Genomic DNA, 14,661 nt, shown 5'->3' with positions numbered 1-14,661 from the left:
CACGGGGGACCGACGGACAGAGCCCTCCCGGCAAGGACCCGGCAGATCGCGATGATCATGGATCAAAACAGGAAGACTACAATCTGAGTTCAGAAAACTGCGCGCTACTATAAACCCCACCATCTCATGTACCGGTGACTCAGAATTATACTACTATTCCCGAGACCAACTCTCTTTTTAGGACCTTATCGCCACTCGTGAAGAGGAAAGAGAGTAACAGGGTAGGACACACATCATTCAAGGAAAGGATGATTGTAGCCAGGCGTTGATTGACAAAGCTACAAAATTGCATCGACCTTGCCCCAGGCATCACAAGGGATGGATCATCGTGAGTAGAGTTCATGCCGCTCACCAGACCTGGTAAATTAGCTCCATAAGTATGCGTTGGTGCTACTCTATTGTAAGAAAAATCACGACACTACAAACTAAATGGTCATACTAATCGAGGAAACTATCTATTATCAAAACCCGCCCATGCACAAATGTGAAGTAGACCTGCATCGAGGTCAAAATTTTCACTGAAACCACGATTTCTACAGTCATATTAACAAGATGGGTTTAGGACGTACCTAACAGACTCGAAGGACTATCTAGCCTTAATTATATAACTAAGCATACATCAATAGGTCGTGATAAGGACCTAGCTTGGGTCAAGTATAAGGTTTCACTTGGAAACAGAACTACTAAAATACATGAGTTTATTATACAAATAATCTCGTTATAAATTGTTTTCAGAACACCCTAAACAACCGAACTTTGATACAAATCGATATGAGATAAACTTAGTTAGAAAACTCGCGACATATAGCCATTCTATAAACTCATTATCGTCTCACCCTTTAAACATTAGTTGAGAAGTTTCTTCTTCATAGACCTATGGGTGCGATCATACCAGCACTAATGCACCGGATCCCCTCAAAATTTCCTCAGCCAAGATTGTTAGGACAAACATGATTCTAAGAGGAGTAAGATTTAACGTCCGTATGAAACCCACTCCTACCCACTGCCATAACTCCATCTCGGGAGCGTTAGTAGAAACACTAAGGATAGTACAGTAATGTGCAAAAATTTATATGCGTAAATATAAATTGTAAGGATGCACTTAAGACAATCATTTCCACTAACGAAGTCGTTTTTCGTCATGAAACAGAGCTATGTCTTCACCAAGAGGCAACAAACCAACTAGCAAGGCGCCAACACTTCGGATAGACGCTGCTACTTTTCAAGCTGCAGTCACGGCAGCCGTGGCAGCCGTCATGGTGCATTTCAATACTAACAACATCAACAAGGGTGGAAGCGGTACTAACAATACAAATTGTGGTAACAATCAGGGACACCAATGGGTACCTACCAACAAAAATACCTCAGGCCACGAACCTACGAACAAGAAGAGAAAGTTTTGGGACATGAAAAAGCGCCACCAATCAAAGGGATACACTAAAAGACAACAGCCTAAGGCCGCCCCTACCATTACAATAGCCCTTTTTATGGAAGTAGAAGATCATTTTCGGAGTTTGGGCTTATTTGGGTCAAGTAATGTAACATCCCCAAATTCACGGCCAAAAAAGACCGGTTTAATTTATAATTTTAAAATAATTTCAGAGTAATCCTTTGATTAAAAGAGTTGCGGAATTTGTTCCCAAAACACAATATGATAAAATAAAGTTTATCAAAGCATTTCTTAAATAAATGTATTTCCATATATAACAAAACTCGGGATGTCATGTTCCGATACAGACCAAAAGCATAAACACTACAACATAGACCTTACAACAATTATTTACAAATACTCGTCTATAAACAAAATATCTTCACAAGTTGTCCAACTTATGCTTTCGCGCCACTACCTGTAATTCAAACAAACTGAGTGGGTCAGGCTTGGGAGTCAGGTGAGCATATAGGGTTTTGAACCCACAATAAATAATTATATTTACTTTCACCAACCAACAATAACTCGATTACCCATTCCCATTATCCTCACTTTACGTCCCTAAAACAACAACTTTCACAAAGGACCTAATCTAAGGATTTTCATAGGGATGGACATTACTGCAAAGGGGTTTCCTCAACAATAGATATCCTAAAGGCAACCATGAGGGGGATAGAGTCCACCGGTGAACACATCATTCACAACACCTACATGTCATAAACCTGCCAGCGTTCCACTGGATAGTCTAGAAATAGTATGTGGTCGTCATCCATACTCCACTAGATGACTAGATCAACAACAACATCGAGGCCTCTCATCAATTTATTTCATCACACATCAACTATCTACCTATGTTATACCCAATAGTTTTGTAGATAATATATATATATATATATATATATATATATATACTTATACAACTTTAAAAACCTGTATAATATGTCCATTCAATACTCATTCCAGATAACAGATAATATATAAACACGTAGCACATATTTAGTAGAGGATAATTCATATCTATTTGTTAGAAGAAAGCAACTACACACTCACTCAAAACATATACTTAATACATTAAAACAATACTTGTATTAAAATAGTGTTTATAAAAGACACTATGCACTCACTTGATAAGACGATTATCGGAAACCACTACGACTCTTCGAGTAGTATGCTTCGATGAAACCAGGATATCTTCACACATCGAGCTTCTTGCGGGCAGAGCTTCGGCTTAAACTCTTTTCTTCTCGGGATCTTTACAGCTTTGGGACTGGCTTCGGGTTTCGGGATGATACTGGGGCTCCTGGGTTGCTTCAAGATGGCTAGAGAGGGTATCGGGAGTGAGAGAATAAGAAAGTAGCAACCAAAATTGACTGCCCTTCGATTTCTATTTATAGGGCTGATTTTCTGGATTCACGTTGTGAATCTCAAACATTCACGTCGTGAGTTTGGCTAGGCATAGGTCACTGTGTTCTTCATCAGGCCACTTGCTCTGGAATGCGACTATCACTTGTTCACGTCATGAACACTAGGTTCACGTCGTGAACTCTGACACAACCCTTTAAGTTTGTGTTCCGAACTTCAGAAACTCATATCTCTCGCATATGAGCTCCATTTTTAAGATTCTTTATGTCCATGCATAGGTGAGATTATGCTCTACAACTCTCATTTAGACTCCGTCGGCTAATTTTGAATTTATTTTTATTATATTATGTTCAGTAGGCCATGACAGGAAAACTTCGTTAAAAATTCATAACTCCTTCATCTGACGTCTGTTTCCGTCTGTCTTTTTACCGTTGGACTAATATCGATGACATATTCAATTCTCATTTAGATTGTTTCGGCTAGAATTCAATCGATCTCATATTCGAACTTTGGGCTGCATACTGTTAAGTCGAAACTTAGAAAAATCATAACTTCCTCATACGAAGTCAGATTTAGACGCTCTTTTTTAAGTATGGTCTCGGTTTAACGTATTATATGACTTTCATTTAGATCACTAAGGCTAAATATCGCTCTATCGTAAATTCACTATTTACGTCACACAGTGTCGTACTGGTTCTGTAGTGAAACTTCGACATGTCATAACTTCTTCATTATAACTCGGATTTCGGCATTCTTTATATTTTCGGAATCCTCGTCACGACGACTATAACTTCCTCATAGATAGCGGGTTTATCTAATATTTTATTTTATCGCTTACTTTTATTCATAATTTATTTAAGTCACAAAATTAAGCATAAAACACATAATACTCAAACAATACATTTTTATTATTTCAAAACGGGTTACAAAGGTTAAACTAGACTATAACATCAACATTAATGTCTAGCCTATAAACACGAGTGTTACACGTAAAGTCACCAAGTTAGTGACTTTATGGCTTAAGACGTGGAAAAGGACTTAGATCTGTGATTGTAGCCTCTGGAGTGGAGTATTAAGCACTTAATGGGAAAATGACTTAACAGGGGGAGTACGCCGAGCGTACATGCTGGTACGCACAGTGTACGCACCATTTAACATGTACGCTTAGCGTACTTAGGAGTACGCCCAACGTACTCATCAGCTTTGGGCTTGTCTTGTTTTGGGCCTCGTTTTGGGGCGATGCTTTAGACTTTGGGTCTTTGGGCTCTGTTGGGCCACCAGAAATAAGATAATTTGGCCCAAGAATATGTTTAGGCTTAGGGTAAGGCCCATTATAGGGATTGGGCCTAATTTAACAATTTGGGCCACTAGTGGGCTTGGGAAGCCTACCTAGTGTTTGGCCTTTTTATATTATGTCTTCGGCCTTGAAGATAGACCAAGTTGCTCTAGGGGGTAGAATGGTCACTTTACCCAATGAAGGATTATTGATTCAGTCTATGGGATATTTTGGTATTGGTAGCTCGGGGAGCCGGTGGATCAGCATGTTAGGGACTTTCAGATAGCATCTAGAGGGGTATCAGCAGGTCTTCAACAGTGCAAGGTTAGTCTCCTTACCGTGTGCATGGGTCTTCGGCTATAATGTCGACCCATTATGTTTGTGTATAGTTGGAAGACCCAGGGGTTAGCCCTAGGCATTTTTATGATATGTATTCCGGATTATGATCCGATGTCGGGCAAGGCCCAAGGTATGTTAGTATGCTAGAGGTCTTTGTGATTCTTGCATGTGCTGCTAGTATGTTTTTGGAATAGGGTTCGATGTCGAGGTAAACCCAAAGAATGTTATATGTTGCATAGTAGACTATACTTGTGTAACATCCCCCTCTGGCACGTATCACAATATTGTCCGCTTTGGGCCACTCGGCACGAGGACTTCCCAAGGGGTCACCCATCCTGGAACTACTCTCGCCCGAGCACGCTTAACTGCAGAGTTCTTATGGGATCTGCTACCCTCACGGCTTTAAAACGCGTTGTGTTAGGGAAGGTATCCACACCCCTTATAAGGAATGCTTAGTTCTCCTTCGCAGCCGATGTGGGATCAGATCTAACCCACTTTCACCCCCCATTATAGGGTTCGACGTTCCCATCGAACACATCGACCCGTGCCCTAGCTCTGATACCATTTGTAACATCCCCCTCTGGAACATATCACAATATTGTCCGCTTTGGGCCACTCGGCACGAGGACTTCCCAGGGGGTCACCCATCCTGGTACTACTCCCGCCCGATCACGCTTAACTGCAGAGTTCTTATGGGATCTGCTACCCTCACGGCTTTAAAACGCGTTGTGTTAGGGAAGGTATCCACACCCCTTATAAGGAATGCTTAGTTCTCCTTCCTAGCCGATGTGGGATCAGATCTAACCCACTTGCCCAAAGCGGACAATATTGTGATACGTGCCAGAGGGGGATGTTACAACTTGTTGTCTTTGTGATGCATATATGTGCCTGGTAGGGAGGTGAGTGAGGGTGAGGTCTCATATCTTACCACTAGCCAAGAGTGGACAGGGCTCCACGACTCATCAGTAGCAGATCAGGGGCGAGGCCCAAGATAGGCGAGGCCTTGGAATAGGAGTACGATGTAGTATGTTTTTTATGTATTAGTGTGTTATATGTTTGTACGTGTATAACGGGCAAGGCCCAGAGACAGGCGGGTCCTATGAGAGACAGATTTGTATACTGAGCGGGGCTCGATGCCAGACGGGGCTTGATGCCGGGCGGGGCCCGATGCCGGAGCGAATCTGATGTCGGGCAAGTCCCGATGCAGTAGGCGGGGGCCTAGTATGTGGTTATATGTATGGTATGGAGAACTCACTAACCTTCGTTCTTACGGTTTTTAGTTTTGGTTTCAGGTACTTCCAGTAGCGGAGACAAGAGCTTGGGATGATCGCATAGCACACACCAAGAAGTTTTAGCCTGGGATGTTTCACTCTGATTAATTGAACAAGTGTTTTGAAATGATACTCTGATTTGATATAATAATTTATGTTATGGATGAATGATTTATAATTATGGTTTGATTAATGATTTAAAAATGAAATTTTTGGACATGATTTTCGGGTCGTTACAAAAAATAAAGTCAAAATTATCCGACAGAGTCTAAAGGAAAGTTGTAGATCATATTGTTACCTACGCGTAGATATAAAGAACGTCAAAAATAGAGCTCGTGTGCAAAAGTTACGGAATTTAGAAGATAATTAATTTTTGGGTTAAGCTCCGAAGCTGGCACGTGGAAAGATCTGGATCGTTGCTTCCTACCCACGCCTTGCCATCAGATGTTGACACGTGGCCACGTACGCCCCACGTAACATATAGTACACATAACATACTGCAGTACGCCCAGCATACAGGGTTATTACGCCCCGCATACGCCCACGCTCTAGCCTATAAATAGAGTCGTTTTTCTTCATTCCTCTTCACACATTTTCCAACCCTTCTCTCCCAAACATCCCAAACCCTTTTCCTCCTTCCCTAGCACTTCCTAAATATTAGAAGCTAGTCCCAGAGTGCCATAAGGCCCCAAGAAGAAGAGCTTTCGGCTCAAAACTTATGTTCGTGCAGTGTCCGGTTCTTCGCTAAACCCCGTTGTAAGTGAGTTATGCTTACGCTACTTTAAGTATAACTTATGTTTAAGTTCATTATCATTATTATGAACCTATAAAAAAGTTTTATCAATGATTCCAAGTGGTAATACTGATTGATCTATTGTATGGGGATGATGTCTAGGTTGTGATTAAGTGAGGTGTTTAAAGTGAGATTTCTAAACAGTATACTTCGTATACCAAACAGACCCTACCTCTGATATGATCATACTTGGTTGTTACTTACTTGATAGATCATGAAAGTAGACTTTGAGTTAATGATGAATCTAGACTAATAATTAGTCGCAATAAATATTAGACTAAAAACTTAGTGATAATAATACTAGGTTTCGTCGAAGGAAAAGAAAATTGTTAGAAGCGAATCGTTGCCCGAATTTTGAGTCATCACTTTAACAAGTGAGTGCATAATTACTTTCATTTTACACGTAGATATGAATGATTTAATAATAATACATACTGTATGTGCTTATTATTTGTGTTTCTAATATTTATGCTAGATGAACAATTTATACATGTTTTACTTGATTTAAACCGTATATGTATTTTTATACGTATAGATATATTGGGTAAAGATGGGTAGATGAAAGTTGAGATGAATGATGAGAGATGAAAGATGAAAGATGATATAGATGACGTGAAACCTTGACCTTAACGATGATCCAATCATCTAGCAGAGTATAGATGACAATCACGGACTATTCTATATATTCCAGTGGAACGCTAGCAGGCTCGCAACCTGTAGGTGTTATGAACGATGTGTTCATCAAATAAAAACCCTGACAACTATGGACTTAGTGTTTATGCATGAACGTTGACAGTTATGGATTTAGTGCCCAATAGATTATCACTGGCAACTATTGACTTAGTGCCTTACGAATGAACATTGGCAGCTATGGATTTAGTTTCTAATAGATAACGTCGGTAGCTATGGACTTAGTGTCTGTTGGATAAACCCTAGCGGTGATGGACTTCGTGCCTATTCCTTAGGACAATCCTTAGGAATGAATGAATGAAGAATAAATGATTCTTAGGGTAGATCCTTAATAATAAAGAAGATAATGGGGATAGGGAGTTGGGTTAATTGTTTGATGATTAAACATAATAATTATATTATTTTAGGTTGAAAACTCTATGTACTCACCAGGTTTCCCAACCTGACCCACTCAGTTTATTTGTATCACAAGTGTCGATACAAAGATACATTACACTTAGAGATTAAATGATATGTAAATCATTAGAGTAAATGAATGTAAGGTCTGTTTATGCTTATGTTTATGTATTGACGATAACATCCCAATGTTTTAATATTAGCAAAATACATTTCTTCGGAAGTGCTTTGAAAATATCTTTATCATGTATTCTATGAACAAATTCTGCAATATTATTACTTAATACTGGATAATAAGCATAAATAAAAATTTTAAAATGATTGCGAATTTAGGGATATCATAGAATGCCAACTTTATGGGTTATAAAGGTCTTAAGAGTATTATGGAGTTTTGATCTAGAGAATGGTTGAGTTTTGGAACCTTGCATGAAATTTGGATGTCTTTTTCTTCAACTTATTACCCAAATGATATCTACACATGTATTGGACATATATGTCTTAAAAGCATCGACTTTCTAGTGTATTATGGAGTTATAAGACCTTCTAGAAAGTTAGAGTTCAAGGCTTAATGGATTAAGGAATTAAAAGTAGGACTTTTGGCTTCAGACTGTTCTCACGACGTGAGACATGGGGTATCACGATGTGAGGAGTGGTTGATCTCGTTTCTAATGAGCTTCTTGGGGCTCACGACATGAGGAAAGGCTGCTCACATCGTGAGGTCAGCTCAGGTGACTTTCCTTAACTGAGTTGGCTAGGTTGAGTCGGGATGAGTTGGAATCGGACCGAGTGAGCTCTCACGACATGACCAAGGGCTGGTCACGACGTGAGAATGAAGATTTAACATTATGGGTTATTGACTTTGACTTTGACCGTTGACTTTTGGCTTGGGTTGACTTTTGGTCAAATTCTATTTTTAGGAGGAAGACTTAAGGTTTACCTTGTGTGGATTGATAGGAGGTGTTCAACATCTATCTTTTGGCAGGAAAGCAGTTAGTTGTGATTGGCATGGTTGTGAGTTGAGTGTTAGTCAGCTTTGTAGTTAAGGTAAGTCTCCTCACAATACTTGTAGGGCTAAGGCACCAATGTCGGCCCATTAGATTATGTTATAGTATGTGCTTGTAGTCTTTGTGACTCATGTTGTATGTATGTATGTGTGTCTGGTAGTTATATGTATGTAGGGTGAAATAGACACAGTACAACGTTGTACTGACATATAATTTGATATAGACACGGGGGTGAATAGACCTGCTACGGCTTTGTGCTGACATATGAGTTGAAATAGATTCTAGGTGAAATAGACTTGACATAGCCTTGAGCTGGCAGATATGTATCGTATATGGTATTTTGGGGAACTCACTAAGTTTTGTGCTTACGATTTAATATTTATGGTTTTAGGTACTTCCGGTTTGAAAGGTAAAGGTCCGGCATGACTGCACAACATCCCCCCAGAGTTTTTCGCATTAGCAATTTATGATCTTTACTCTGATGTTTAAATAATATATTCGCTTTAATCGGTTTTTGAACAACTCTTTTGTATGGTTTAGTGTTTTAAAAATGAAAATTTTACTATGAATTTTTGGGATCTTACACCTAATTTGTTTATCATTTTTCAAAACCAAAACCACCATTGGACTCTTAGAGTTGTGTCTAATAGAGATCCATGCTCAAAAAAAAAAATTGACAACTTTTTTTTTGAAATGCACATATATGCACATTTGAAGGTTCATATATGTGTATGTATGCATATTTAGTGTTTTTTCAAAAAAAAAAACATCTAAACCTACACAATAATAGTTTTTTTTCCAAAAAAAAGAAAGTCAAATCATTTTTTTGACCAAAGATCTCTCTTAGGCCAACTCCAATCATCCACAATATTACATCATTTTTGTGTTTTAGAGGGCAAGAATATTCCAACCAACCTTCAAATTTAGCACCATTCTCGTGTTAGATCCATTTTAACACTAAATATGAAGGCCAAATGTGAATGCTTCTAAAACCCACCATTTTATAGGTTGGTTGGAATTCAAACACCATTGTGTTAAACAATCATCATTTTGGTGTTTGTGGTTGTAAAATCTCTTAGACATGGCTGTAAGAGTCCAATGGTGTCTTTGGTTTTGAAAAATTATGAATGGATTATGAGTTTTCGAATTCTTGAATATATATATACAATCATCATTTTGGTGTTTGTGGTTGTAAAATCTCTTAGACATAGCTGTAGGAGTCCAATGGTGTCTTTGGTTTTGAAAAAATTATGAATGGATTATGAGTTTTCGAATTCTTGAATATATATACAATCATCATTTTGGTGTTTGTGGTTGTAAAATCTTTTAGACATAGCTGTAGGAGTCCAATGGGTGTCTTTGGTTTTGAAAAATTATGAATGGATTATGAGTTTTCGAATTCTTGAATATATATATATATATATATATATATATATATATATATATATATATATATATATATATATATATATATATATATATATATATATATATATATATATATATATATATATATATACAATCATCATTTTGGTGTTTGTGGTTGTAAAATCTCTTAGACATAGCTGTAGGAGTCCAATGGTGTCTTTGGTTTTGAAAAATTATGAATGGATTATGAGTTTTCGAATTCTTGAATACATACATACATATATATATATATATATATATATATATATATATATATATATATATATATATATATATATAATCATCATTTTGGTGTTTGTGGTTGTAAAATCTTTTAGACATAGCTGTAGGAGTCCAATGGTGTCTTTGGTTTTGAAAAATTATGAATGGATTATGAGTTTTCGAATTCTTGAATATATATACAATCATCATTTTGGTGTTTGTGATTGTAAAATCTCTTAGACATAGCTACAGGAGTCCAATGGTGTCTTTGGTTTTGAAAAATTATGAATGGATTGTGAGTTTTCGAATTCTTGAATATATATATATATATAATCATCATTTTGGTGTTTGTGGTTGTAAAATCTCTTAAGCATATCTGTAGGAGTCCAATGATATCTTTGGTTTTGAAAAATTATGAATGGATTATGAGTTTTCGAATATATATATATATATATATATATATATATATATATATATATATATATATATATATATATATATATATATATATATCGAGTAGCACATGTTATTGTGACAAAGATAGTACATAATGCCATCTCATAGCTTTTCTGCTTTTAATGAAGTTAAAGGATAGTGACAGGAAAACATATATCAACTTGAACCTAATGGAGTAATGGTCTGTTCTTTAGGTTGTATGGGACAAATATCCTTAAATGAAAGGAGGCAATTAACCTAACTCAAAATGAAGTTAAGAGCTCGCCTATCTGGACTAAATAAGTCAAAACTTTGACTCTTATACCATGATTTGGTTTGGATTTTAATTTGGGGATGGACCAACATAATAAATACCATTGAATATAGATTTATTATATAGCTACATATATAACATCTTAACTACGTAGAAATTTCATAAGGAAAAAATCAAAAACGTATTTGCAGGTTTTGACCCGGCTTCACCCGCATTGACCAATTACCCAGCATGCTTAATCCGTTAATTATGCCACCTATACTCCTATAGATTCTGTTTAAGCCTGTATAAACAAATCAAATACATATGGGATGTTCTCGTCTCAAATATTTATATCTTTAATTTATTTGTATGCATAAATGATATATACAACATCTCAAATATTTCTATCTTTATATGTATGCATAATACATCTATAAATATTAATTTAAATCCTATTCCCATATGCTATATATACTAGCTTTACATCAATAATGTTTGATTGAAGAGCGGTCTTATCTGTAATCAGTGTTGGAACATAAAAATTAATTGACATTAAAGTAGCATTACCACGGCCCTAAAAACTCCTAATAGGTAGTGGCCCTCGGGTTGAGGATAGTCATGACGGGTACTTATGGAAGAGTTTCTTGGCTGTGTATATTTTTCAGGTCAATTGTGGTGGTGAGGACCACAACTATGTGAAGATTCAATAGTTATCTCACAAAAGATTTTTGTGCATTTTATATATGTGATTAGTGTTTTGCCATATTTCGTTTGTTTTGATGGTAACAAACATGAAATTCTTATCTAATTGTTTAACCACATAGTATGAAGGTTTGTTTAAAACATAAAAATATGATGAATCAACAAATTGCTAGTTTATTTATCTATATATCAGATAGTGTATTTGGATGCACTTGTATCCAGGACTTTGATAGAATTCCAACAATCGAGGATGTGTCATGTCCACAGAACCCATCGAGTCTTTCAATAAATGACCCAAACTTTGAATAAGTCATTACCTTCAATTAGTATGGACCTAATACGTTATTCACACGTTTCATAAAGACGTAGAACCTCGATATATGTTTATTCATGACTTTTCGTCTTATCTCGACATTAAACATTTGATGGAGTACTGAGACTTGTGAAGTAGGTTATAGACTTATAATGCATCGGTAGTGTTGGGTTGTTAATAGATTTTGGATTAGGTAATGGAGGATGCATATATTATAAATCGATTATGTTCTCATAGAACTTACATACCCTTACAATATTTTATAATCCTCCTTATACAAAGATAGAGATGATTTAAAATCATGAAGCAAACAGGTACAATCTCCATCACCAATTGCAGATGCACCCATATTGTATGTAGGGTCCCATGGAGAATATTCTAATATTTTTGTTCATTAAAATGCTTATAAGGATTGGTATAGGAAATCATAGTTGGGACATAGGGGTGACAAACATATACAAACCTACTTGGTTGGGAAAGCGACAGGAATAAGGAACGAGTTATATTGGATTCATTTTGGTTCTAATTTCAAATATAGTTGTGATTAATTTCCTTAAAAGGGTGGTAATATGAAATTAAGTATTACAAAAGAAAGAAAAAAAAAATACATTAAAAATGATAGAAAATCATTTTACATAGACTAAAACTAAATTTGAAATAAATTATATTTGTTTATGCTCAGTTATGTCTATCAAATTATCAATATGTATGGTCTTGCAACAAACAACAAACTATGATGCAACCCCTTTTTGGATGGTAATAAAGATATATCTCAGATTTTTAACAAACGACTATATTTTCTACAGGTTAAACACAAATTAAACTTTTTAATTTATTTATTTTAAAATTTTATTTCGATGAAGTGAGTATCTTATAAACCACATTTACATGATAATGACATTTCATTATCATGTTGCATAGAAAATAAATATTAATACATTATTCGACCATATTAAATATAATAATAATGTATATCTACACACTCAACTACATCAAATCTACCATAATAAATGCAATAAAACACATAAATCTACTTTTTTGACCCAAAGTCAAAAGTAAAACCCAATTCTTCTTTAAATGTTTCGCAAGTAAAAATAGTATCATATAAAGTTTATATTTAATTATACGAAAGAGACACTCAACTGCACAGCTGGCCCACAGTCGACTCGAATTGAAAGCGAGGGCAAATTTGTAATTACAATGTATACTCATGTCCAAATTTGTAATTACAGAGAAGAAAATTAAAACTTCAAAACCTTTTTCTTTTATTTCTCTCTGTATTTAATATAGGGAATACTATAGCTACTAGAAACAAAAATCAGAGAAAAGGGTACCAAGGGCAAAATGGTACTTTCGAAGGAAGTCAAATGTGTTCCTCACTGGTTATCCAAATCAACGGTTTGTATTCAATCTCCCCAAATCGGCGAGTTTTTTTGATCGGTTGGCGCAGAAGGACTTGGTGTTGGACAAGTGTGGCTTGACCGGAGCTCTGGTCTCGCCGCCATCTGCCGGTGGCATTCCTTTGTGGTTCCAATGCCGGTTAGGACTGGCTCGCACCAGCGGGCTCAAGCAGAAAGTTAGACCGGAAACGTTCTTCCCGTGTCCGCCACCACCGCGCCGGACCGAAGGATGCGCTGGCGTCCTCCACGGAGTTTGTTTCCGCGACTCACACGATTCGTATCCGCTGGATCCATCGCCGAATTCATCTTCTACACCGCCATAAGCATCGGAGTATCTCACAGGAGACATACCCCGATCTTCACGGTAGTGCTTCCGCATCACGTTGGCTGCGGAATGCGAGGACTCGTTAAAACAAAACGGCTGTTTCTTCCGACAACCACCACCGGACCTAATGGATGAGAACCACGAAGGCGATGGCATTGCCGACGTGACACTATCACCACCACCGTATGATCCCCCATAATTCGAAACCGAAACCCTAGGGTCCGAATCTAAATCCACTTCGTTTCGTTTCTTAGATCTAAACAAATTCGTTAACAAAGAGAACCGAATAAAACTGTGCTTCTTCTTTCGGCATGGATTATAACATCCGATTGTCGGCCCTACCTGCGGCGTGCTAAAAAACCGCTGATCGGGAACGCTACGATGACGATTTCTCTCACTGTTATGTTGATTACTGTTTGGCCATGCGGCAGCCGCGGTCGAGGCGGCGGAATTATCTGATTTTCGGCGACTGATGTAGGGAGAAACAGAACGAGGAAACACCGGGTGCGTGTCCAAATTGCGATTTTTTTCTTCTACGGTTTGATCCTGGGATTGAGCTTTTGCTTGTGCCTGCTCCTGAGCAGCGACGAGAGAAAAGAGGCGTTCCCGGAGGCAAGAAGCGCAGACGCCGACGACACTACTGAGATCGGCGTAGTGCTTCTTACACTTCATCTATGTATACAAAGCAATAACTATGTACACTTGTCTGGTTAGGGAAATTGGGTGCAACCAGTGGCTGTAATCATGGATTCATGGAAAGTATGAACAATTTTTTAGGGTTTTAGACGAGGAAAACGGAGTTGAATTTGGGCAAGATGCGGTTGTCTTCTTTGGTAGAAATATAGACATTTGAGGATGGTGGGTGGGAGTGGGGGTGGGGGAGGGGGTGAAATAGAAATCAAATAGTACGGAATTTATTTCTTCTTCCTTCAAAGTGCAATTATATAAACATGGAGAGAGGAGACTACTCTCTAATATACTAAAATAAAATATGTACTTTTTTATTTCCTTTTTCATTGTAGTTTGACTTTTACAATTTAT

At 37.3% G+C, this 14,661-nt stretch overlaps 1 protein-coding gene across 1 annotated transcript; it reads right to left on the bottom strand.

Annotated features, from left to right (window-relative positions):
• Positions 1-13,287: 13,287 nt before the first annotated feature.
• On the bottom strand, positions 13,288-14,292 carry LOC145006653 (uncharacterized). Its single transcript, XM_078965731.1, has one exon. The coding sequence runs from the start codon at positions 14,290-14,292 to the stop codon at positions 13,288-13,290; it is 1,005 nt and encodes a 334-aa protein (XP_078821857.1).
• Positions 14,293-14,661: the final 369 nt, after the last annotated feature.

Source organism: Lactuca saligna, chromosome 7, assembly GCF_052625555.1.
Source record: "Lactuca saligna cultivar CGN05327 chromosome 7, ASM5262555v1, whole genome shotgun sequence".
NCBI classification, from domain to species: Eukaryota; Viridiplantae; Streptophyta; class Magnoliopsida; order Asterales; family Asteraceae; genus Lactuca; species Lactuca saligna.
Note: the sequence above shows the minus strand (reverse complement) of the source record. Positions and strands in the feature narration are given on the sequence as shown.

Coding starts and splice junctions, on each gene's coding strand:
- LOC145006653 (XM_078965731.1), bottom strand. CDS start 14,292: ATGAAGTGTAAGAAGCACTACGCCGATCTCAGTAGTGTCGTCGGCGTC.